The 26,287-nt window shown below is 33.2% G+C and overlaps 1 protein-coding gene across 3 annotated transcripts in view; it reads right to left on the bottom strand.

Annotated features, from left to right (window-relative positions):
* LOC132749980 (putative sodium-coupled neutral amino acid transporter 10) overlaps nucleotides 1-21,387 on the bottom strand; it is a 31,835-nt gene extending 10,448 nt beyond the window's left edge. For all 3 annotated transcript variants that reach the window (XM_060739927.1, XM_060739929.1, XM_060739928.1), the window contains exons 1-13: nucleotides 21,313-21,387; nucleotides 19,196-19,634; nucleotides 18,541-18,658; nucleotides 17,755-17,800; nucleotides 17,308-17,401; nucleotides 16,501-16,641; nucleotides 15,203-15,324; nucleotides 14,383-14,485; nucleotides 13,601-13,792; nucleotides 12,502-12,613; nucleotides 10,027-10,145; nucleotides 6,627-6,795; nucleotides 4,785-4,885 (exon numbers count right to left, since the gene is read on the bottom strand). In XM_060739927.1, coding sequence (XP_060595910.1) covers nucleotides 4,785-4,885; nucleotides 6,627-6,795; nucleotides 10,027-10,145; nucleotides 12,502-12,613; nucleotides 13,601-13,792; nucleotides 14,383-14,485; nucleotides 15,203-15,324; nucleotides 16,501-16,641; nucleotides 17,308-17,401; nucleotides 17,755-17,800; nucleotides 18,541-18,658; nucleotides 19,196-19,285 — 1,407 coding nt within the window. In that variant the 5' untranslated portion in view covers nucleotides 19,286-19,634; nucleotides 21,313-21,387. The remainder of the gene's footprint in view (nucleotides 1-4,784; nucleotides 4,886-6,626; nucleotides 6,796-10,026; nucleotides 10,146-12,501; nucleotides 12,614-13,600; nucleotides 13,793-14,382; nucleotides 14,486-15,202; nucleotides 15,325-16,500; nucleotides 16,642-17,307; nucleotides 17,402-17,754; nucleotides 17,801-18,540; nucleotides 18,659-19,195; nucleotides 19,635-21,312) is intronic.
* Nucleotides 21,388-26,287: the final 4,900 nt, after the last annotated feature.

Here is a 26,287-nt window from a genome sequence, read left to right as displayed (position 1 = left end):
AGTCATATCGCGACTTTCTAGCTTTACTGGTGGAGGAAGACCTCAGGTGCCCTTCCGTGCATTATTTCAGGAACGAATGGACACCTGAGTAGAACCACCGGCGTTCCGTAAGCTAGCTGGATAGCTTCCTCACATGATAGAATCCAAACCCACAGCGGTGAGGGGAAAGTGGTCTGAAGTCAACAAACCTTAACCACTCAGCCACGGACGCCCCTCTTGGCAACCTACCCATCATATAAACACTGTATTGTCAATTATTATATTTTTATATAAGTCATACATATAATACACAATTCATCAAAATAAACATTTTCAACTATTTTTTTTAAATATATATTTATAGATATCAGTTGCCATGGTAACAGCGCAATTTCTGAAAATATTAGTTTCCTTCATGATTTAATTTAAAATTTGTTCATCCTATTCAAAATAATTTGAGCCGCGTCAGGACAAAAACAACATAGTGCGTTTGCGACCAGCATGGATCCAGACCATCCTGCGCATTCGCTGTTCGCTTACAAACCCTATTACAAGTAGAGAAACTCATAGCGAACAGCATGGATCCTGATCAGACTGCACGTATGCGCAGGCTGGTCTGGATCCATGCTGGTTGCAAACGCAATGTTGGTTTTGTTGTGATGCGGCTCATTTGACGTCTTGAACAGGGTCCGAGATATCTTTTGATTTGTGTCATAATCTTGCTGTAGATGTAGAAATATGACCCATATACCTAAAGTAAGACAATAATTTACAAACTAGGGACAATTTGCTAAACTAGTACATAACATAAAGTTGTTGACATGGTAAAGGTTTTTACAATATTTACTCGACACATAAGTACCTGTTTTGCTATCTATAATATATTTTAAATTCTGTTATGTAAAATGAAAGTCACTAGAGACAGTATATTATAGAAAGTCTACTGCTGTTAGGTTATTAAAGGTTGATTATTCTCTACGAGAAAATTTCACGAAATTTGTTAAAAAAGTAAATTTGACTCGATCGTCTGTCTATAATTAAATTAAATGAGAAGAATTTCCTTAGCGAGACATGTTTTTTTGTTGTTTTTTTTCTTTTCTGGGTCTCAAATTTAAACTTTAAAATTATATGTCTACAGAAAATTCATCTAATTTACTGGAGTTCAGGTTAATCTTTAAGTCAATAAAAGTCACTAGTTTAGTTTAAGAATTTCACTTTTAACATCTCAGATTCTTAAATTGTATTAAGCTATATCTAATGAAATATATTTTTAAAATTTATAATAAAATTAATGAAATTTATAAACAATAAAATTATGCTGTTTCCATATTAATTTATTTTATAGTCAATTCTTACATGTGTTTAAAGCTATAAAATGAAATATATTCTTGAACTTTATAAATAATAATATTAAGTTGTTTCTATAATTTTATGGTGGATTAATTCTCAAAAGAGTTATAAAATAGAATGTCTCTGTTATTTAAGTTAGCACACATGAATATTGTGCATAAACAAAATGAAATGTTTAGAAACAAACTATGATTATATTTTAAGAAGACCTTTAACCATTTAGCAATGTTATTATGCATGGGCCATTGGCTCTGAGGGAAGTTTACAAACATTTTTCTTTGATACATGTATTACGACTTTTTGCGTCCTGCCTTTATAATCAGTTCTGGTAGAATATGCCCACCATATTATTTTCAAAAACCAATTAACATGTGGGTTCAGCGTTATTCATAACATCATATACATGTATACTTCAGTATCTTTGATATTTGTCTAACTTGTGAATATCTCATATACAAGGCAGTTATTTTATTACATGAGCCGTGTCATGACAAAACCAACATAATGGGTTTGCGACCAGCATGGATCCAGACCAGCCTGCGCATCCGCACAGTCTGATCAGGATCCATGCTGTTCGCTATCAGTTTCTCTACTTGTAATAGGGTTTGTAAGCAAACAGCATGGATCCTGATCAGACTGCGATAATGCGCAGGCTGGTCTGGATCCATGCTGGTCGCAAACCCATTATGTTGGTTTTGTTGTGACGTGGCTCAAATGTCCTTTAACCTTCAATCTGCTGGCAGCAACTGATTCTTCCCATACAAGCAGTGCAGACCTGACCAAGTTTAGCACAGACATCAGTGCCACTGTTCGCTATAAAACCAGTACTTATTTTCAAAAAAAAATACTAAAAATGTTAAAAGTTTGTTCAGGCTTAAAGATGGACTAGTCCATTGAAGATATTTTAGGGGTAAGGGTTAAATAAGCCTAATGTATGAATTGTAGTGCCAAAGCTATGTGGTAAAACATAAATCCTTTTCAAAGGACATTTATCTTAATTACATAGTCTATTTTTGAATATATCTTACAGTTTTTATCATATAATTCAGATTAATATATGATTTCGGTTTTCTTTTATTTTCTGCTGTTGGCTTTAACTTCAATTAAGAATATCATTTGCTCTCAGTATCATATAGTATTAAAACTACATTTTATCTAATCTATTCCACAACAAGCCCCTTACTTTTATGAGTTGACTAGATTTTAAGTAACAAAGATAACTTAAAGTAATGGAATTTTTGTGAAAAAAAAAAGACCTTGCATGTCCCGTCAAGTATTTTTGAGGCATGTGGTGGGCACACAAGTAAAAACTCAGACTTTTTGTACAGTAGCAGAGCAGCTTCCTCACTTAAATAATTTGAACCCCATGACTGGATTCGAGCCAACATCAGTAAGAATTTGTGGATTATAGATCAGAGTAAGTAAAAACTGTGGTATTGTAAACCATTTACAGAGATAGTTTATATAGAATTCATTTTCGTTTCATAGTGTAGGAAGCTATAAGCTTATAAACACACTCTTAAATCTGTTCCTGGAAACAACCATTACATAGCAATAGGAAAACAAGAGCACCGCTAGGCGGAGCATTATATGCCCGAAAGTGATTTTTTTTTTTTTAAGTAAAGATGAAGAATTTGTAAGACATGGGAATTAAATAAAGTATTAACTCCTTCACAAAACAATCATCCATTGAAGTTTCAATATCGTGGTCCAAATGGAACTTAAGTTTTGCCCCAGAAACTGTTTTCATTTCTAAGGTAATAGTGACCTTGACCTTTGACCTTGTGACCCCAAAATCAATATGAGTCTTCTACCCATTATGGACAATCATACTATGAAGTTTAAACACAGTGGGCCAAATCAAACTTAAGCTATGTTCCAACAACTGTTTTCAGTTTTAAGGTCATAGTGACCTTGACTTTTGACCTTGTGACCCCAAAATCAATAGGAGTCTTCTACCTTATATGAACAATCATCCTATGAAGTTTGAATACTATGGGCCAAATTGAACTTAAGTTTTGCTAAAGAAACTGTTTTCAATTTCTAAGTATTAGTGACCTTGACCTTTGACCTTGTGACCCCAAAATCAATAGGGGTCTTCAACCTAATATGGACAATCATCCTATGAAGTTTGAACATTGTGGGCCAAATGGAACTTAAGTTATGCTCCGGAAACTGTTTTCAGTTTTAAGGTCATAGTGACCTTGACCTTTGACCTTCTGACCCAAAAATCAATAGGGGTGTTCTACCCAATATGGACAATCATCATATGACGTTTGAACACTGTGGGCCAAATGGAACTAAAGTTATGCTCCGGAAACTGTTTTCAGTTTTAAGGTCATAGTGACCTTGACCTTTGACCTTGTAACTCCAAAATCAATAGGGGTCTTCTACCCAATATGGACAATCATCCTGTGAAGTTTGAACACTGTGGGCCAAATGGAACTTAAGTTATGCTCCGGAAACTGTTTTCAGTTTTAAGGTCATAGTGACCTTGACCTTTGACCTTGTGACCCCAAAATCAATAGGGGTGTTCTACCCAATATGTACAATCATCCTATGAAGTTTGAACACTGTGGGCCAAATGCAACTTAAGTTATGCTCCGGAAACTGTTTTCAGTTTTAAGGTCATAGTGACCTTGACCTTTGACCTTGTGACCCCAAAATCAATAGGGGTCTTCTACCCAATATGGACAATCATCCTGTGAAGTTTGAACACTGTGGGCCAAATGGAACTTAAGTTATGCTCCGGAAACTGTTTTCAGTTTTAAGGTCATAGTGACCTTGACCTTTGACCTTGTGACCCCAAAATCAATAGGGGTCTTCTACCCAATATGGACAATCATCCTATGAAGTTTGAACACTGTGGGCCAAATGGAACTTAAGTTATGCTCCGGAAACCAAATTGCTAACAGACGGACGGACGGACGGACGGACGGACAGACGGACGGACGGACGCCAGGGGGTATAACATAATATGCCCGAAATTCTTTCGGGCATATAAAAAATCTTGCTCAAGAAAACAACAGTTTGCACATGGCTGGGTTTGAAACTACACAGCTAGCAACCCCTAGATTACTAGTCTGACATGTTAACCACTAGGCCACATGGCTGAGCCATACATGTATATCAAAATAGACAAGAGCTGTCAGTAGACCAGCTTGCTCAACTATTTAAAGTGCTTGATAGTAAAACAATAGCCTTGACAATGTAGATTTTCCTAAGCTCAAAAAGAGCCATAATTCTGTCAAAGAGTTACAGGGCTTGGATAGTGACCTCCTATTATGCTCTCAAATAACTGTGTAGAGTTTAAACCCATTCCCTTCAGTAGTTTTGCAGAAAAGAACTTGCATGCATAAACTTAACCAAAGCGTGACGCCAACGCCTGGGTGAGAACTATAGCTCTCCCTGTTCTTTGAAAAAGTCAAGCTAAATATAAATGAATTTTTATTTACAATATCATCTACTGGTTCCTGTGGTATTGGTGGTTCCTGTCTTTCTTGTACACCTTCTGGTTTATCTTGTGTTTTACTTCCATTGCCAGCAACTGCCATCTCTACAATATCAGTAAAACATTTGCATTGATATATTATACATGAACATTGATATATACATTAACGTTAAAATTTGTAAAACAGTGAATGAATTGTTTATCTAGTTTTTATGCCTATTTTAACAAACTGTTTTTGAAATATCTCAGAGTCAGAACATCTAGCCTACTTTCCTGGATACATGTAACAAAAGCCAATTTCTCCTGCAAGTGACTAATCCCACATCATTACTTAATAAGTGGACTGGTAGAAGACAAATGAATATAAAATTCAATGTCCAAAATTGATTGTCACAGAGATATTTCCCTTCCCCAATTAATTGGGATTTTACCCCATTAAGAAAGATTCCCTCTCCCAATCCTGTAGGAATCCCCCACCACCATCAAGTAGGATTTTTTTGCCAAAGTTTTCAAGAGAAAAGAAAAAGCTTTCCTTAACAAATGTTTCATTTAACAAGAGTTGTCGGTAGGACAGCAGCACTCGACTATCTTAGTGCTTGATAGTAAAAAAAGCCTTGATTAAAAGGTAAAATTTTCTCAGTAAAGAAAAAGGCAAATTTTTTCTTTAAATCCATATTACAGTTATAGGCCTTGGAGAGAGTCCTATTATGCTCTCAAAGAAGAGTATAAAATTTCAACATGTTTCAAAGCCTTATGTCAATGAACTTTGAAAATATTTGAGGTATTACAAAAACTTTAGCGTAAATTCTAAGTTGAAAAAGGGGAATAATTCTGTCAAAATGCTTGATAGAGTTACCTCCTCCTGTCTACAGGATGGGTTCATGATGGTGAACAAGTGTGCAAAGTTTCAAAGCCATATGTCAATGGACTTTGAAAATATTTGAGGTATTACAAAAACTTTAACGTAAATTCTAAGTCGAAAAAGGGGCATAATTCTGTCAAAATGCTTGATAGAGTTACCTCCTGTCTACAGGATGGGGTCATGATGGTGAACAAGTGTGCAAAGTTTCAAAGCCATATGTCAATGGACTTTGAAAATATTTGAGGTATTACAAAAACTTTTACGTAAATTCTAAGTCGAAAAAGGGGCATAATACTGTCAAAATGCTTGATAGAGTTACCTCCTCTTGTCTACAGGTTGGGGTCATGATGGTGAACAAGTGTGCAAAGTTTCAAAGCCATATGTCAATAGACTTTGAAAATATTTGAGGTATTACAAAAACTTTAACGTAAATTCTAAGTCGAAAAAGGGGCATAATACTGTCAAAATGCTTGATAGAGTTACCTCCTCCTGTCTACAGGTTGGGGTCATGATGGTGAACAAGTGTGCAAAGTTTCAAAGCCATATGTCAATGGACTTTGAAAATATTTGAGGTATTACAAAAACTTTAACATAAGTGGTTACGAGGACGCCCGGGTGACTACAATAGCTCTACTTATTCTTATCGAATAGTCGAGCTAAAAACTATTTTTGCCTTCTTCTTTCTGGTACACAACTCTCTATTTCCCTAATGAGTTCAGTACTAAAACAGTGCCAATTGTTGATCTATAATTATGATTGTTTAGTTGTACAGTATATCAATCATGCCATAATGTCCCGGCATCATAGATTTGGTTAAATGTCCTTGAGATGTATATATGTACTTATAAACCAAACATGAAACTACCATTCTAAAACATTCTAAACTGCTTTGCATTATAATGTTATTCATGAAAATGACCAATTGAAGCCATTTATTACATTAAACTAAAAAGAAAAAAAATTATAATAAACGACAGACTGTACCTCCATTCAGGTTGTCAATAAATTTTTTAGAGTTCTCAATCTTGCTGATATCTATGACAGGGTTTTGGTCGCCAATATCGAGCGGATCTACCCTAACTTCCGTAGATTCTTTTGTCAATATAGTGTATGTACTTGCTATCATAATTGTGAGACCAAACGCAAGGACAACCTGAAAATAATGAAGACATAATCTATACTGATACATACTTTTTTCACCCTGCCGAATTTGTGTAATGGATCAGTCTTGCTTTTAATTTGGAATTTTTCATTCAAATGTTAAGGGTTTGATATATTAAGATATGACTATAAATGTGTCCTTAGAACAGGGATTCCCTGTTTTGTCATTTATGGATGGACAACAGGATACATGGACAAGAGCAAATCTATATGCCTCTCGTAGTAATGAAGCATAACAAGAGCTGTCACAGGAGACAGCGAAGCTCGACTAATAAAATACTGGACGCAGTAAGGAGGACAAAACTATGAAAGATTAAATCAATTTTGTATAATTATGTATTAAATTATAGTAAAAAAATAACATTTGTTAACATTAATTCCAAGATCAAGGGGAATAATTCTAGAAATAGTCATGCTAGAGTTTTGGACCTTGTCACACAACATTTGTGTAATGATAAGAAATATATATTTGAAGTTTGAAGTAGATACCTTAAAAAGTAAAGAAGTTATTATATTTCTTAAAGAAAATCCTAAGTTCAAAGAGAGATAAATCTGTAAATATTGCTTCAAGAGTTATGAACATTGTCACATTAAATGAAATTGATGATAAGGAATAAGTATTTGAAGTTTGAGGTAGATACCTTTAAAAATAAAAAAAATATTATAAAAAATAACATTTTTCTAGTAAAAAAATCTAAGTTTTAGGGAGATAATTCTTGCAAAATTGGTGCTAGAGTTATGAACCTTGTCACATAAGATGTGGATGATGATAACGTAAATATATTTGAAGTATGAAGTTGATCCCTTTAGAAATAAATAAGTGACAGTAAAAAATAATATTTTTTATGGAAAATTCTAAGTTCAAAGGGAGATAAATCTGAAAATATTGGTGCTAGAGTTATGAACCTTGTCACATAAGATGGGGATGATGATAACGTAAATATATTTGAAGTATGAGGTTGATCCCTTAAGAAATTAAGAAGAAACAGTAAGAAATAGTATTTTTTGAGGAAAATTTTAAGTTCAAGGGGAGATAAATCTGAAAATATTGGTGCTAGAGTTATGAATCTTGTCACATAAGATTCGGATGATGATAACGTAAATATATTTGAAGTATGAAGTTGATCCCTTTAGAAATAAATAAGTGAATGTAAAAAATAATATTTTTTATGGAAAATTCTAAGTTCAAAGGGAGATAAATCTGAAAATATTGGTGCTAGAGTTATGAACCTTGTCACATAAGATGGGGATGATGATAACGTAAATATATTTGAAGTATGAGGTTGATCCCTTAAGAAATTAAGAAGAAACAGTAAGAAATAGTATTTTTTGAGGAAAATTCTAAGTTCAAGGGGAGATAAATCTGAAAATATTGGTGCTAGAGTTATGAACCTTGTCACATAAGATGGGGATGATGATAAAGTACATATATTTGAAGTATGAGGTTGATCCCTTAAGAAATAAAGAAGTAACAGTAACAAGAGCTGTCGGTAGGACAGCAACGCTCGACTATTCTTAGTGCTTGATAGTAAAAAAAATGCTTGATACAGTTACCTCCTCCTGTTTACAGGTTGGGGTCATGATGGTGAACAAGTGTGCAAAGTTTCAAAGCCATATGTCAATGGACTTTGAAAATATTTGAACTATTACAAAAACTTTAACGTAAATTCTAAGTCGAAAAAGGGGCATAATTCTGTCAAAATGCTTGATAGAGTTACCTCCTACTGTTTACAGGTTGGGGTCATGATGTTGAACAAGTGTGCAAAGTTTCAAAGCCATATGTCTATGGACTTTGAAAATATTTGAACTATTACAAAAACTTTAACGTAAATTCTAAGTCGAAAAAGGGGCATAATTCTGTCAAAATGCTTGATAGAGTTACCTCCTCCTGTCTACAGGTTGGGGTCATGATGGTGAACAAGTGTGCAAAGTTTCAAAGCCATATGTCAATTGACTTTGAAAATATTTGAACTATTACAAAAACTTTAACGTAAATTCTAAGTCGAAAAAGGGGCATAATTCTGTCAAAATGCTTGATAGAGTTACCTCCTCCTGTCTACAGGTTGGGGTCATGATGGTGAACAAGTGTGCAAAGTTTCAAAGCCATATGTCAATGGACTTTGAAAATATTTGAACTATTACAAAAACTTTAACATAAATTCTAAGTCGAAAAAGGGGCATAATTCTGTCAAAATGCTTGATAGAGTTACCTCCTCCTGTCTACAGGTTGGGGTCATGATGGTGAACAAGTGTGCAAAGTTTCAAAGCCATATGTCAATGGACTTTGAAAATATTTGAACTATTACAAAAACTTTAACATAAGTGGTTACGCCGACGCCGACGCTCGGGTGACTGCAATAGCTCTACTTATTCTTATCGAATAGTCGAGCTAAAAAGTAGTATTTTTTAAGGAAAATTCTAAGTTCAAGGGGAGATAAATCTGAAAATATTGGTGCTAGAGTTATGAACCTTGTCACATAAGATGTGGTTGATGATAAGGAACATATATTTGAAGTTTGAAGTTGATACCTTAAGAAATGACAAAGTTATAATGAAAAATATTTTACTGCACCAAAACTTTAATCTAAAATCTGGACGCGGACGCGGACGCCGGGGCGAGTAGGACAGCTCTCCATATACTTTGTATAGTCGAGCTAAAAATTGAGCTGTGAGCATTATAGAGCCTGAACAGACAGCATGTGCAGACTGGCCGTCCTCTACACTGGCAGCTAAGGCGAATCACTTTTGTTTCAAACAGGTCATGGAATAAAGCACTAGCAAGCACTTTCAAAAACCCACAGACTTCACTACATGAAGCAACTTTCTCAATGGAAATAATTCAAAGGTTTGAATCTGTGGTATCTATTAGCAAGGCATTAAAACATGTCTTTCATTTGGTAGGGTTTTACATCACGCCAACGTGTATGGTGACTTTCCAGTTTTACTGGTGGAGAAAGACCTCAGATGCCCCTCTGTGTATTATTTCAGGCACAAACAGGCACATTAGTAGAAAATCTGACGTTCTGTAAGATGACTGGATAGCTTCCTCACATGAAAGAATCTAGCTGTCAGGAATCAAACCCACAGCAGTGAGGGGCAAATGGTTTGAATTCAACAATCGAAACCACTCAGCCACGGACACCCCTATTTGAAGCATGTAAGTTTAATCATAAGCTCTGAATCAATCTATCATTTCATTAATATATTTATTGTTTATACAAACCTTTCCAGTGAATAGACCTTCTGCTTTATCAGACATTACACTCAGAAAAAACAAGGCAGGGAAAATATAACATATCAATGTTCCCATTGTAGCTCCATTAATGCCCAGCACAAACTCAACTGAAACAAACAAATTAATATAATATCTGAAAGTGTACAACTTCGCAGATAAGGCAAAACATGATACACTTTTATTTAACTCATTTACTTTGCAAGAAAGTGATGTTAGATCATTTTAAGACACATTAACACTATAAAAGACTAAGTCAAATCAATCAAATTACGTTTGGTGTAATTCTTATTGAATCATTACAATAGTTGTTGTTTGTATGGGTTTTTTTGACATTTTTTTTGAAGACCATTTTGTTTTTTTGTTTTTTTTAATAATGTTTAGAAAGACACAATTAAAATTAAGGTACATGCTTGTTATTTAATTTGTATGATGCTTCATCTTCTAAATCATGTGTAAGTAATTTTAATAAAGATATTATAGTTAATTAATTAATTAATTAATTAATTAATTAAGATATTATCATAATCATTTAGGCAATTTTATTACAAGAGATCATACAGATAGGTGGGTAAAACAAGTGACCTTCTACAAGCCAGCTAGCTGATTAGCTTCAATGCATGAACCAATTTTTTTTATGTTTATCATGCATGTCTACTGTTTCACCTTATATAGTTTTAAGGGCTCCCATTCAGCAATCAAGCATAGATATACAAAATAGGAATTCATCATTTTAGACCAAACGAAATAAATCTTTCAGACCAGTGGTATTTTGAGAGTATTTTCTATTAAAACAGCAAACAAAGAATATCTTACTATGCCCCTAACCCTTAATCTGCTGGAACAGGGAGTGGTTAACCTTTGCCCTCAGTATAGAGCCAGGGTGAGCTGCACTTCCTTTGATAGCTAAATTTTTGTATTTTGATATCAAAATCCCCTTAGTTTTCAATGGACTGCTCTAAATGCAATCCAATTCACAATTTAAGCAAATCAATGGTTTATGTATTTTACTAAATCATCACTTTAGTGCAATAACAGGTTAACTCCTTATACAATTTAACAGGGGTAAACCTGTTACTGCACTAAGGTGACGAATAGTGCTTCGTCATGATAATTTCTACCTGTCTTAATATAAACACACAGTATTTTTTTCATAAATATCACAATTTTACTTGAATAATATCTCCTCGGCAAAATGACACAGCAAAATATAATAAAGAAGAAAATTAAAGGCTAGCTGTTTCACTAAAGGCTGACAAAGATTTGATTTAAACTTTTCTATTACACAATGCTCTCAGTTGGGTTATAAAACTTGTCTGACAGCGCAAAAAAAATCATCTAATTTTCTAGAACCAGTCTGAAGTAATTTGTTTGAAGAGGATGCACACAACAACTTGATGTAAAACAAAGCAAAAAAAGTTCCCACACTAGCAAAACTGAAGATCCATTTACCACAAAACACACAGTTTAAATTGAAATACTACGTTAAAAGCTGATGTCACATGAATTACTAAGCAAAACACTGAAACGTGAAAACTGTTTCAATTTTGAAAACTGCCTAGGAATAAATTTAATTACTGTTATTCAATTTAAAACTAAAAATATTTTTACATGTTTCTGAATCACTCTTTTAAACCATGCTTCATGTTCATAACTTTCTCCATTAAACTACCAGGGGCAGTTTTCTGCATTACTTAATTAAAATAGAGGAAAAATAAAAATCTACAGATGAACTGGTAACATATAACCATTAGGGACTGTCACACTGGGAATAAATTGACAGTTTAATTGAAAGACCAGTTAGTTTATTCTGTGATCGTGAATAGGGAGTGAATAATGAATAACATATATTTTTACATCTTGCATTATTAAAGGGAAGGAAATTTTAAACCCAATCACAATAATTCCCATGATTTTTTTTCTTAATGAATTCTTTAACTTGAAATCTGCACACTGTTATCCATTTTGAAATGGACTTTGCCCCTAAAGAACTAACTGTTCATTCTCAATAATAATAAAAATATAATATTTAATAATATATTTCAAATGAAATTCTAGCATCACAATGCTAGACAGCACTGACTTGCTCACAATTCTAGCTAAGTATACAACAATTTCAGCGGAGATAAAAGCAACAAAACATAAAGTTGGACAAATTTCGTTGCTAAATTGAAAACAAAAGTGGATTGCTGATGGTGTCATTATTATGAATTACAGTATTTGTTAATGTGACAGGTTCTACAGAAATAGAAGTTTGATAGAGAAATTATGGTTTTATGCTTCATAAGTCCTCAGAAGTTTTTCTTGTAACCCGGTACTTGACTGGAAGAATGACCGGGGTACTAGAGTACTGAAATCGGTACTCGAGTACTGATATCAGTACTCATTGCCATCCCAAATCATTTGTATATTCAAGTCCATTACTAGAGCCAAGGAGATAAAAAGTAATTGAATTTATAAACTTACTGTTAGGTATAAGAATTCCAATAATCATGGACCCAACAATTATAATGATTGTTATAATTTTGAAATGTAACTCAGGTATTTTTCCACCACCTGGTACATCTTCTCTTGTTTTCTGTAAAAAAAAAAGATGGGAAATAATAATTAAAATTTCATACCCTTGCATTAATTCTACTTTGATTTCTTCTAATTCTTAATGGACAGACAATACACATTGTTGCATAGATAAAGGTGGTATTAATAAATAATTGATAAAGGTGATATGAGCCGCGTCATGACAAAACCAACGTAATGCGTTTGCGACCAGCATGGATCCAGACCAGCCTGCGCATCCGCGCAGTCTGATCAGGATCCATGCTGTTCGCTATCAGTTTCTCTACTTATTATAGGGTTTGTAAGCGAACAGCATGGATGCTGATCAGACTGCGCTGATGCACAGGCTGGTCTGGATCCATGCTGGTCGCAAACCCATTATGTTGGTTTTGTCATGACGCGGCTCATATAATGTTAATATACATTCTTATTGTAAGAAATAATAAACAAGAGTTTTTATTAAAAACCCAAAATTTCCCCAACACTCCTATCCCTCTTATACTTAGCTACAAGTTGAAGGTAGGTAATAAAGACAGGTGGCATAAAATGTATGATCTTTAAAAAAAATTAATGTCTGTAGGGGTTATGATAGCAAGTTTCTCGAAAACACCTGTAAACTTCAGAGATTTTCAAAAATTAGCTAAAAAACAACTACATTGTATATTCTGTATCAAGATCACTGGGACCTTAAACTTCAACTCGGTCAATCCTCTACCAATTGACAGACACAAAACAATATTTGAGCCGCGTCAGGACAAAACCAACATAATGGGTTTGTGACCAGCATGGATCCAGACCAGCCTGCGCATCCACGCAGTCTGATCAGGATCCATGCTGATCGCTTACAAACCCTATAACAAGTAGAGAAACTGATAGCGAACAGCATGATCTGGTCTGGATCCATGCTGGTCGCAAACCTATTATGTTGGTTTTGTCGTGTCGTGGCTCATTTAATTTTTTGATTTGGGAGATAAAGGCATAAGAATGGTTAAAACATGCAACAACTTACATGAGCATGAGGAAAACAGAGTGTATATAGGGAGGCCCTGCATGGGAACACAATCAGAGGTATAGTGACAGCTATAGAGAACACAAATAGTAGCTTGATGGCATCACAGGCGCTGTTCTGTCTAAAATGATTGATTATGTCTCCCGACAGATCCCCAGCATTGCAGAAAGCTATATACCCGAAAAATCCAACCTGAAATATACCATAACATTATTGTTTTTCTCTTTAAAATATTAATAAATGATGAAGTTAACAAACAAACAAACAAGAAGTGACTATTTTATTTGTTAATATCAATATTTGGTCATGTCTTGGCTTTCCTGAATAACTAACCAGTACTGACCAATGTCTCAACCAGTTTCTGACTAATTATCCCATATAATATCTGAATCAGTATTGACAAACAACTGATTATTAGACTCATTGATCGAGATCAATTATCATGGAGAAATTTTCCCTTGCCCAAGGATTTTAAATCCAATGCTCTCCCTGTAGAGCTAAACAGACCAACATTAGTAAAATTTATGTTGAAATTATGGTGTTTTTTTTTCATTAACTAACTCTTTCACTCCTAACACCAAGAATGACTTACCTTTAATTAACTTTGTGGCTACATGTATGTAGACAATCAAAGCTATATCAGCTACAAAATTTTATCATAATAATACTATAGGCTTCAGATAAATACAATATATTTCTTTTTTTTTCATTTTGAAATTTATTTTATTACAAATACTTTATTAATACAAAATTTTAATAAAGCTTCAAAAACAACTACTAACCAGTAGATAACTGACAGTACACATGTTGACTGCTGACCCCACAATCCCGTTAATTCTTTTCAATGATGGATCAGCCAAAGCATCATACACTATAAATAATTGCCTGTAATATACAACAGAGAAAATGTCCTAGTTTAGTTTAAAGCAACAGTCAAGTTGACAGTTTCAACTTCAAGCTGGTCAAGCCGGAAAAGTTCCGCAATAAAATGCAGCAGAACAAAAGTTAAAGATGAAATTTTGTCAAAATAAAGCTGAATAAATTAGCTTACTGTAGGACATGCGAGAATTCAGATAAAGACAAATTGACTTTTAATCATTATATTACCAAAGATTAGACTAAACTAATGCAACCAGTGCAAACTGAAATCATTGTCTGCACTGTAAGCTTTTCAGTCAGAACATATTTGAGCCACGTCATGACAAAACCAACATAATGGGTTTGCGACCAGCATGGATCCAGACCAGCCTGCGCCTCCGCGCAGTCTGATCAGGATCCATCCTGTTCGCTTACAAACCCTATTACAACTAGGGAAACTGATAGCGAACAGCATGGATCCTGATCACACTGCGCGAAGGTGCAGGCTGGTCTGGATCCATGCTGGTCGCAAACCTACTATGTTGGTTTTGTCATGACGCAGCTCAATTTTTGAAATTTTCCCTAAAATTGATGGATGGTTTTGCCCAGATTATTCATTTATTATATTAAGAGTTGAATTAAAGAAAAAATATATTGTCTTGTTTATATCTTTTTTGGGTATTCTCCTTTAAGAATATTCTGAATTCAAAAACTGCTTTAATCAAAATTGTTTACTTTACTTACGTCTGACATCCAAACGCAAATGAGAAAATGGGCAAACATTGGAAGAATCCTTCCATTCTCCAGAAATTCACTTTGTTGTACCAGTCACCGATTATTAAGTTTGGAACAGATAATGCTACAATCTGAAATCAAAATGTTTGGTTCGTAAGTGAAACCACATGTATTGGTGCTGAGTTACACCATTTTGTATTTGAAATTTGAATAAAACTATAAAATTAATGTTTTCTTAGGAAACCCATGCCACCACATTACACTGTACTCTGTCAGTCTACAGATGGATAGTGGGACGGACAGATGGACAGGGCAAATCTATATTCTCTATCTAACTATTGGAGTCATAAAAACATCCAAAAGAGTGAACACCTGTATCTTTAAATAAAGAAATCATACCAAATACAACTGAGTTACCTCCCTTGAATTTTACATAACTAAGTTAACAGGCTCAGTAATAAACCCACATACATATGAAAAGATCTTTAATCAAGTTTACTGGTAATATGTCATTTGGAACAAAGATATCAAGGCAGAAGTTCACAAGGTACAAATATGAAACACTGTAAGTTTTGACATACTTATAGATAAAAAAATGAGAATAATTCTGTCAAAGATCAAATTTTAAAAAATCTTAACCCTGGAGGTAAAAAGTGAAGTATATCATTTTTTTCTTATTAATTCTTATTAATGAACATTTATTTGATTATTTTCCCTAAAAGATTAACATTTTATAGAATCAACTAATTTAAATGAACAGTAGTGGAATGCTTCAGAAAAAAATTTGTTAAATGATTTCTTAAAATGTTAATCATACTTCAAACACAAACAACCATGGAATTTTTAGATTTTTGAAATTATACTATTTAATTTAGTATGAGTGCTGCCCATTAGACAGCACGCTCGACTATTCTATGAGCTTACAGGAAGAAAAGGGGCATAACACTGTAAATAGTTAACTTAAAGTTATGAGGTCTATGCCAATCATGTGAGATAATCACAGATAACAAGCATGTCATGTTTCAACCCATTCCCTTCAGCAGTTTTGGAGAAACGAACTTGCATGTAATGAACTTAACAAAAGTGTAACGGTGACAGTGATGCCGACACCTGGGTGAGTAAAATAGCTCTCCCTTTTCTTCAAATAGTCAAGCTAAAAATGCAAAGTATAGTATATACTGAAAATGGCCACTAAGGCAGCAATGTGTATGTAAATCATTAAATGTAAAAACCTTTAAGTGACTAAAATGAACAGAACTTAAGAAATTTTTTTTTCTTTCATGAGCATATTAAATCATTTTACTTACATAACATGTAAAGAAAGCGTAAAAAAGTATACAAAGAGTGCTAGTCTTGCTGAGTGTACGGACATCCTTTAAGAGGCCCAGTGGCAGCCCAACAAATAAACACAGAACAACAATGATGCCCGTCCTCAGGTTATCACTATTCTGCAATTAAATAAAACATTTTCAGTCATTTAAACATTATATTTTGTAATGAAAAAAACAATCTGCTATAAAAACAATATTTTGCAATAGAAACAAGATTATCAATTGATACATTTACATTGAAACATTCTGTTATAAAAAAAAAAAACATTGTTTAAAAAAAAACCCAACAAGATTGATACAATTTTTTATTAATATACATCTCTACATATTTTGCTACATAAACTGCTGGTATCAATTGCACAAACAGAACCAGAGCGGGAGAAAAATCAATATTCTATATGAGTGTAATGTGGATAGATATTGTTGGCTAATTGTTAACATTAGCCAAGTTTAAAAACTAAAAGTATATCAAAGAAAGTGTCATTGTTCTTTCAACCATAATGTGTATTTGTATTTAATTTAGCTCTCATGGAACCACAGCTTATTCACCTTATTCAATACTGGTCATGTAAAAAACAACAACACTCAAGTCAAATATAAATGCCAGATCAAGATACGTTTCTAATAGCTCTCCTGAATTCCTGCTATTCAAAAAGACACACACCAGCCCAGATGATTTGAATCCAACTTAACTTTCATATGTTTTATCTTGCTACTGTTTAAGCTCACTATATTGGTTATGTTAAGCAGTTTTTCTATTTTGGCTCCAAAAAACTCACATACCTGGAGTCCTGTGGCTTTTGAGACAATAGCTGGACCAAGATCGCCTATAATTACAACCTGGGCAATCAATGTACCAAGTTGTAGACCTATCATCCTGAAAATATACAAACAGTGTAAAATTAAATATTCTATTTATATTCTCAGGGACTTATCTGAAGTTCATATTGAATTGATGCTATTACAAACAAGAGCTGTCAGTAGGACAGCGTGCTTGACTATTCTCAGTGCTTAATAGTAAAATGAGAGCCCAGATAATGTAGATTTTTCTAAATTCAAAATAAGCAGAATATTAAAAACAGTTTTTACAATTAATAAACAATCAAGCCAAATGATATCTACCTGTTAAAAGGGAAGTTTCTTTAACTATTTAAATTAAAAGGGAAACCAAAATGATTGTTCTAAATCTATAAATCTATAATAAAAAAAACAACAACAAGAATTCCTTACCCAATTTCAACTATTAACTTCCCAAGAGCTCCATGAGTGAAAAAGGCTGAAATAAAAAAAATATTACAACCATAAAATTTTCATAACAGAACAATTAGGTACTAGTAAACATATAAGAAATCAAGATATTATGTACTATTTAAAATGTATGACAAAAAAAGCTGCACATACCCCACTTTGTATGATATGAAATTGAAATTCAAAGGAATTCTCAAAGAGATTTCATCATTTTATTAATTTGCACAAGTCCAAAAATATATTACTATATTAGAATGCACTGAAGGGACCTTAGAATCATTATAGAAACATTCTATGGATATTTGATTCATTGTCAAATGACTTGTAAGTTTTGAATTAATAAACCACGAAAGACAATACATGTACATGTACAAATGTTAACTGGCATTAGCACAGAAAGAGTGGTATACCGGTAGGAACCAGATTTCCCACCTGAGGAGAAATTCTCTATTCACTTCCTCATTCAACACAGCTTCAATTACTGGTTAAAACAAAACACCTAGCAAGCTGTCATCTAGTGCAACATAAAGCACTATGTCTAAATCACCGGGTTTTGACATTAATAGGAAATAAACACACAGACGTTTACAGAATAAGGTTAAGCGTATCTCTAATCTACAAGAAGTGAATAAAAAATAGCCTCATAAATTAGATATATCATAGTGAAATGAAAAATTTATTTGAAGTGGCTCATTCTAATTTTGTCTTGTAACAAAGGGCGGGGGGAGGGGGGACACAATCAGCAGAGGATGATTTAATGGTACATACCTAGGAGAGAGTATGATCTTCTTCTAGAAGTTACACCTGCCTTCATTAGCAGCTGACATGACACTATAGTCAACCATGTAGCAAACAACAACAGTAAAGTGCCTAGAATTATGCCGCACTGGAAAAAAAGATACATATGTATACAAAAATAACCAAAAAAAACATTTAATTACATGATATCATGACAATATATATATATATATATGATATTTATAGGTTTTCTGAACACATATTGAGCTGGCCACATACATGCATGGATTTATAGTCTTAGAAAAATAGACAATGTAAAATAACAAGAGCTCTCCATAAGACAGCCTGCTCAACTTTTTGCAGGGCCCCCGACAGTATGAGTAAGTAAAGGGGCATAACTTTGTAAAAAGGTAACTCAAGAGTTATGGGACCAGTACCCATAATTTTAGGTAATCACAGAAAGCAGGAGTTTCAGCCCATTTCCTTCAAGAGTTTTAGAAGTACCGACTTGTATGCAAAAAACTTAACAAAAGTGTGATGCTAACTCAAGGGTGAGTACAATAGCTCTCCCTATTCTTTGAATAATAAAGCTAATAACTAGCAGTAATACCAACATACAAACTTAATTAACTAACTTAGTTATTATCAAAATCTAATTTATTTTCAAATATATATATACACTTACAGCTTGGAAGCAAAATGGCATAGCCAAGATGGTTACACCAATAATACTGTTTCCAACATTGATGACAAATGGCCAATTGTTCTGCGACATGGCTAAATCAAAATTTAGATCTGTTTCTACCGCCAATGTTGTATTTTTGTTGATTTTTATTACGGCACACAAACACAAAGAATGTTTCTCCTTCTTGCCTAAGTGGCTCCTATTTATATAAGTAACATAGGCTTTACTTCTAGCTTTCCAATCTTGTACTACAATATGACAGAGTCGACTTTAAAAAAAGTAAAGTCAAACATTAGTTCCTGATCATTCTTCTTCTTTGAACACTATGACGAATTAACTACAGTCATCTGAATTGCAAGTCTTCTTAGATTGCCAAAATAACTTGATGCAGCATACTGTACTCTTGAACATCCCTTCATTAATTCAGAAGAGTTGATTTCTACGAAAAAAAATATAGATGAATATATATATTTTAATACTGGCCTTATCACTGACACCTACATATTCCTAGACTTTAAATATGGAAGTGGCTGGCCGTACAGGCCCGTACTGCTAGCCAAAAGTTCTAGCCGTACGTGAGTCACGTACGACTAGCCAGGACACACTGTACTGGCTAGCCGTACGGCACTTTTCAAAAATATATGGAAGGCGAAAGTGCATATGTTGATAATGACTTTAAGCGAGGATTTTAGTCAAGAATGTTTGCTTTTTAGAGATTAATCGACGTGTTGGCTACAGTAAAGAATTTACTTTGTCATCTCAAGACGTCGAGAAAAAATAGCGTTTGGTTGCAGTTAAATAACATCAATTGAAATAGTTTACAAAATTTTGATAATAATCCTTTTTTGTTTCATTAAGTTTAATTTTTAAATTGAAAAAAAAAAAAAAAAAAAAAAAAACAAAAAACAAAAAAATAATTGTTGTTGGGCTCTGATAATTGCGCCAATTACCGACGGTATAGAAGTTTGTCCATCGTCCATTATAAAGAAAAGTTTGCATTATTAAATTATTTTTCCTTTTCACTTTTTTTTAATATTCTTTTTATTTATTTATTTATTCCCCTCCGATCATTATTTATTCGATCCATGTGCTTAATTAACAGATTGAACAATTCATCTTTCATACAATCATAAGCATGAAAATTAAGGACGTTATAACATGCAACTTTGACACTTAATTTTATTAAGATAGATTATACAACGCTTACTCGTATTCATTTTTGTGTGTGCAAAATTGCGGAGTATCTTTATTAAAGTGAACTTACTAGGACAAATGCGGAGATTTGATTAAAATCGTTGTTTAAAGACACAAAATAACATATGCATTTTCGACTTCCATATAATTTTGAAAAGTGCCGTACGGCTAGCCAAAATACAGTGTGTCCAGGCTAGTCGTACGTGACTCACGTACGGCTAGAACTTTTGGCTAGCCGTACTACACTGTTATGACTATGAGTAACTTAATGAGAAAACTTTTTGAAAATTGTGCTGGAAAATGACTTGATTAACATTATTAAATAATTAACTGATTAAGGTTTTTTTATTAAGTGTTTGTCTTTGATACTGCCAGCCTTTGCAATTGTTTACTATCGCACCTCACATACACAAGGAAACCCTCATTTAAAGGATTATTAAAGCAAAATAGGAAAACTTATTTAACAACATATCTATGCATTATAGCAAAAAACGGCTATATCCTGGATTAGACCCCGGGGTCTAAACCAGGAGTATATATAAGGTTCATTCCGTTTTCTTTAGTGTATTATATACAAGTTTTAGACCTGAAAAATACATATGGGTCTAATCCAGGAGATTGCCCAAAAAACACGTCACTTGTTCTTGAGCTATCATCCAATAAACTTGTGTAAAAAGATTAACAAAGGTAAAGCAGCTAAAATGTTTTTTTCTGTGTTGGGATATGGGTATACAGAATAAAATAAGAAACAATATCTCCAGTCTATTAAACTTTCAAGGACTGAAAATTACAAAAAGTACGAAATAAATTGAGTACGAATTAAAATCATATGATATACAGCTACAGTACGTGTTTGATTTTAAACTGTTACAAATTAAGGTTATATAAACTAAAGATACAATTATTTTTAGATTTTCTATTACCAATATAAAGTTATTCTATGATGAAAGAAATTATTATTTTTCCGACGTGTAAACAAAATGAAATCTTGGTGATTTAGACGTTTGTGTCCTTAGGTGTAATACAGGAAAGAAAAGTTTACTCCAAAAAGCAAACCTCAACAGTTTTTATGTCATACAAATATGCTGGTCTATTGGTCGGGGACCATCAACCGGACAATTTAGAAGGTTTTTCAATACAGGTTTCACAATACCCGGAAATTTGACACAGTAAAGATAGGTTCTTCTTCAAACTATTCAAAGAGCGCGTTGGTTTGCCCCTGAAGTGAGCATCAAAATTTCCTAAATTGTCCTCACTACAGTACCATATGTGTCTGGACAGATATACATACAGTAATATTATAAACTAATCCACTAATCAGCTATGTTCTCTCTGGTCAAAAAGGCTACAAAATTGTTAGTTTCTGTAGATCTACAGAACTACTTGTTTCATACAATGATTGTTCCTATTCTATTTGTTATGGCTCTGAAGTTTGGGGAATAGAAAATTAAAACTGTATTGATCAGTTTCAGCTTAAAGTTTTGCAAAATTATACTTAACCTTAAGCAAAGTACTTTTAATTGTATGTTATATGGTGAACTTGATGTTACTCCGATATCTTTGCAAATAAAAATGAGAATTATTAATTACTGGTGTAAGCTTTGAATGGTAAAGATGATAAATTTTGTAATATTTAATATAAGACTGCATACTCTGTATGTGTTAGATATAGAACTGAATTAACGTGGATTTCTTTTGATAAATATCGATACTTTGGACAAACTTGGTTTATCAAATTATTGGTTGAGTCTATCTGTACCTAGTCCGCTTAATTTCAAAAGTATTGTTAAGTCCAAACTTCAAGATCAGTTCATCCAAAGTTGGAACAGTGATGCCCAATCTTTAAGCAAATGTTTAAACTACCATCTATATCAGAGTGTGTATTCGAAGATTATTCTAATATACTTCCTTGGCAGCTGTCTTAAGCTTTGTTAAAAAATATATGTATGAATGATAAAAATTATGCCAATTGAGAAAGGTAGACTCCTAAATATAGAGAGAAACATACGTACATGTATATGTATTTTGTGTAAGTCAAAACAACTTGGTGAGGCATTTCACTATCTCTTTAATTGTTCACAAATCGCATTAAAAAAACTTGCTTTGTTTTGTAAAGAAATAATTACAATATGCAAATAATAAGTATATTATTGTATCAATAGTCTCCTGAGCAGCGTTTTACTAACATTGCGTAAGGTCTTCGTAAGTATTTTCGTAACTTTACGCTTACATTTAAACTTACGTATATCGTAAGTATGTTTCACAGAACGTTCGTAAGTTTTTACTTTAACTTACGTTAAAATAGTTCGTAACACTTTAATGCAGGTTTTAAGAATTCTTCAGTAGGGAGGCATTTCGTTATTTAATAAAATAAACGGTCTTCAAATGTGACCGCAAAACATTGAAAATTTGAAAAAAAGAGCTGAACTTGAATTTTGTAGGGTTATCTACGGACACCCAGCAGACATTTTCACAAAAAAAATCTTACGATTTATCTTAAGTTTTTCACTTACGATAATCGTAAGTTAAATCTTAAGTCATTTTCACAAAGCCACTCGTAAGTTAAAATTTTATCTTTAAAAGATAAAAAATTCACTTACGATAAATCTTACGACAAAAACATCCCTAGCAACGTTCATTTGATAGTGATGTGCATGCTCTATATATTTGATTCCGGTTTTAAAATCAAGTAATCAAGAGCTTAAAATATCTATTTTCAATAAGAACAAAAAAATGATTCAAACTGATATAATTTATATCTTGATTGAAGATAATTATATAGTATATCTAAAAGATTCAGAAAGAAGGTCTACTATGTTATTAATAAATAAAAAGGTACCACTAGTACATGCTGGCAATGAAATCGAACTCACCAATTGTACAAATTATAAGTTTTCAATAATACTACAGTATAGTTCACATTTAAACTATTCATAACCCTCTCCATCGTGACGTCATCAAGTCATGACGTCACAAATGTTTATGTTGAAAAATAATTATACCTCAATTTGTGTTATTTATAGCATACTGTTTGCTTAATGTTTATTTGTCCTCCAAATTTTTGTTTGTTTTTATTCATTTTAGGTAAGAGATACATGATATTTTACCCTTAAGAGAGAAAAAATTACACTTACGAACGGGGAAGACCTATCGTAAAGCACGGATTTATATGTAATATAAATCCGTGCGTAAAGTTACGACAGATTTTGCACTTAAGATTTTCTTAAGATTTTTTGTGAAAAGGAGATTTATCGTAAGATTTCTCTTACGACAAAAAAGTGTCGTAAGATTTTTTGTGAAAATGTCTGCTGGAATGTCGCTGACAATTCGTATTTTTAAGCGCAAACTGTATCAGCGGCGATCATCACACGATTTTAAATAATGTATATTTAGAGGGGTAAAGAAAATCTTGAGAGAATCCTGTATGATCTACCATCGCTGTTTTATATTGAAAATCTCATGAGGATATTTGTTTGTTTTGAGTGAATATGTGATATAGAGAAAACTGTGTTGCTGTCCGCAACTGAAAATGTGGATTTTTCTCACTTAAATATGAAATATTTTAGCTTATTCATTTTTTATTTGTTTATTTTATTTTTTTTTATCTTATTTATCTTTTTTTTTTGGTGGGGGAGGGGCGGGTATTTTTTTTCTTCATTTTTTTGACACAAAATTGTATACATGTGGATATTTTAATTACTTACATGTAATTGATTAATACTATTAACATTTAGCACATATGTGATTTCATTTTTTAATAATATCTCATATTACGGTAAGATCTGGTGACAAAATCTATTTATCTCTGAGTAATGCCAATCCCTCTTGCGAATGTTATAGGCAGGAATACTTCCCATCGGATGTATTAGTAAATGATATGAGAGAAAATAAAAGGCGAGGATAAAGATCAACAATGCAAAGGCAACGTTCACAGGACGCAGCACACACCCAAGCCACCACAACAGGGCACCCAGAAGGCACCAAACTAAAACCGGGAATGGACATAAGGGCGGCGAAAAGAGGAGAGGGACATGTCATGTGTGAACTAATTAAAACTAAAACGGATCCATGTGGGAATTAAAGGGACAAGGGCTATAAGTGTGGGTCAAAAATGGGAGAAGGGCGGGGGGGGGGTTAACAAAATACTTACCTTTATCTACAATTAACATTAAGGTAGACAACACCAGCATGCAAACATTCAAAACAGGTAACCATACAAATATGTAAAACATGTGAAGGAACCTCAAAATAAACATGATCAGGACAGTGACAGATTTAAAAAAAACTTCATTGTTAAAATGTTTTTAATAGTAAGAGTGAAGGAAAGTAAAAAACACAATGCAACTTTATACTGTATCTTTACCAGGGTGTCAATCGGAAGCTGATTTCAAAGTCTGATACGAGAGATGGGGGCTAGAACTTATAGTAGTCTGATATGACTTGTATTTCCTAAATGCCTTGATGGAGTTTTAATGAAGGCAGGAAGGCTAGTGGCTACAAAATTGTGGTAACTCTATATAGCCGCAATAATATCACTATCGAAATCATAGCTAAAATATATTAAAATGTAACTGTTCAAATCTATTTGAAAGACCTTGATGATTGATTCCTTGCAGGCCATGCAGCCAAGATACAAGATACAAGAAAATTTATTTTACGTCGGATACATTTAAACATAAAACATTAGCTCATGAGCTATTTTCAGACAAACATAGTATATGAAATAAACAAAAGTAAAGCAGCTATAAAAAAATATAAGCATAAGCACATTTAAGTACATGGAATTAAAATATTAAAACAACTAAAAATTATAAGCATAAGCACATCTAAGAGCATGAAATTAAGAAATTAAAATAAGTTTAAAATCTGCAAAAGTTACAAGAAATAAGATATACATATATACCTATGTACATACCTGTAAAAGAAATATAATAAGTATATATAAAAAACATATATATAAAAATCAAGGAAATTACAAGGACTATCACATAATGCAAATAAAAAATAACATTAAGCATTTATAGGTATAACTTTGCAACATCTAAAGACTATACATAGAAGCACATATAAAACATGTTTATCACATACAAACACAGGCTACAAGCGACACATTGAACACTTACATTTTGGGCATGTCCAGGTGCCAACCAGCCTCCCAAATTCTTTGAAGTTTTCTACTCTTCTGATGTCACTAGGGAGGCTGTTCCACACCCGGGCAGCCTCAAAACGAAAGGAGTTCTGTCCATACCTGGTGGTTCGAACTGTAGGCACTTCTAGAGTATGATCGTACCTGCAATTGTAAACAGAGGTCTTAAATTTGGCCAAGTTTTGAATATATTTTGGTGATATATTATGTAAGCAATTGAAAGTCTCGATTGCAATTGTTTTTAACCTGCTTAAATGGAGTGTGGGTAGTTTAACCTTATTAAGGAGACTTTCGTATGATGATGTAAAATCATTGAAAACAATGCGTAAGGCCCTGTACTCGAGTTTTTCAAGTTTTTCTGTATTTGCTTTACTACAGAAGTGCCACACTATGGGACCGTAATTGAAGTTTGACCTGATAAAAGATTTATATATGATACGCATGGTAGATACAGAAAGGAATTTACTTAATATTTGCTGGACATTTAACTGTTTTGCAGCTTTTTGGCAAATGGCTGATACCTGGGCATCAAAATTTAATTGATAGTCAATATCTACTCCTAGTAATTTGACCTGTTCATCACATGGGATAGTGCTGCCGCTTATATCAAATGACTTAATTTCAGTATGTGACTTGACCCCAATGAAATAGCTTGGGACTTTTCAGGGTTTGCCTGCATTTGATTAGATTTAAACCAATTTATGAGGATATTACTTTCATCCTCAAGGGTAGATTTGACAACTGAAGCATTT

The sequence above is a fragment of the Ruditapes philippinarum genome, unplaced genomic scaffold (assembly GCF_026571515.1).
Source record: "Ruditapes philippinarum isolate M1 unplaced genomic scaffold, ASM2657151v2 ctg1025_1_1_1_1, whole genome shotgun sequence".
Taxonomy (NCBI): Eukaryota; Metazoa; Mollusca; class Bivalvia; order Venerida; family Veneridae; genus Ruditapes; species Ruditapes philippinarum.
The sequence above is the reverse complement of the archived record's forward strand: the minus strand, read 5'-3'. Positions and strand labels throughout refer to the sequence as shown.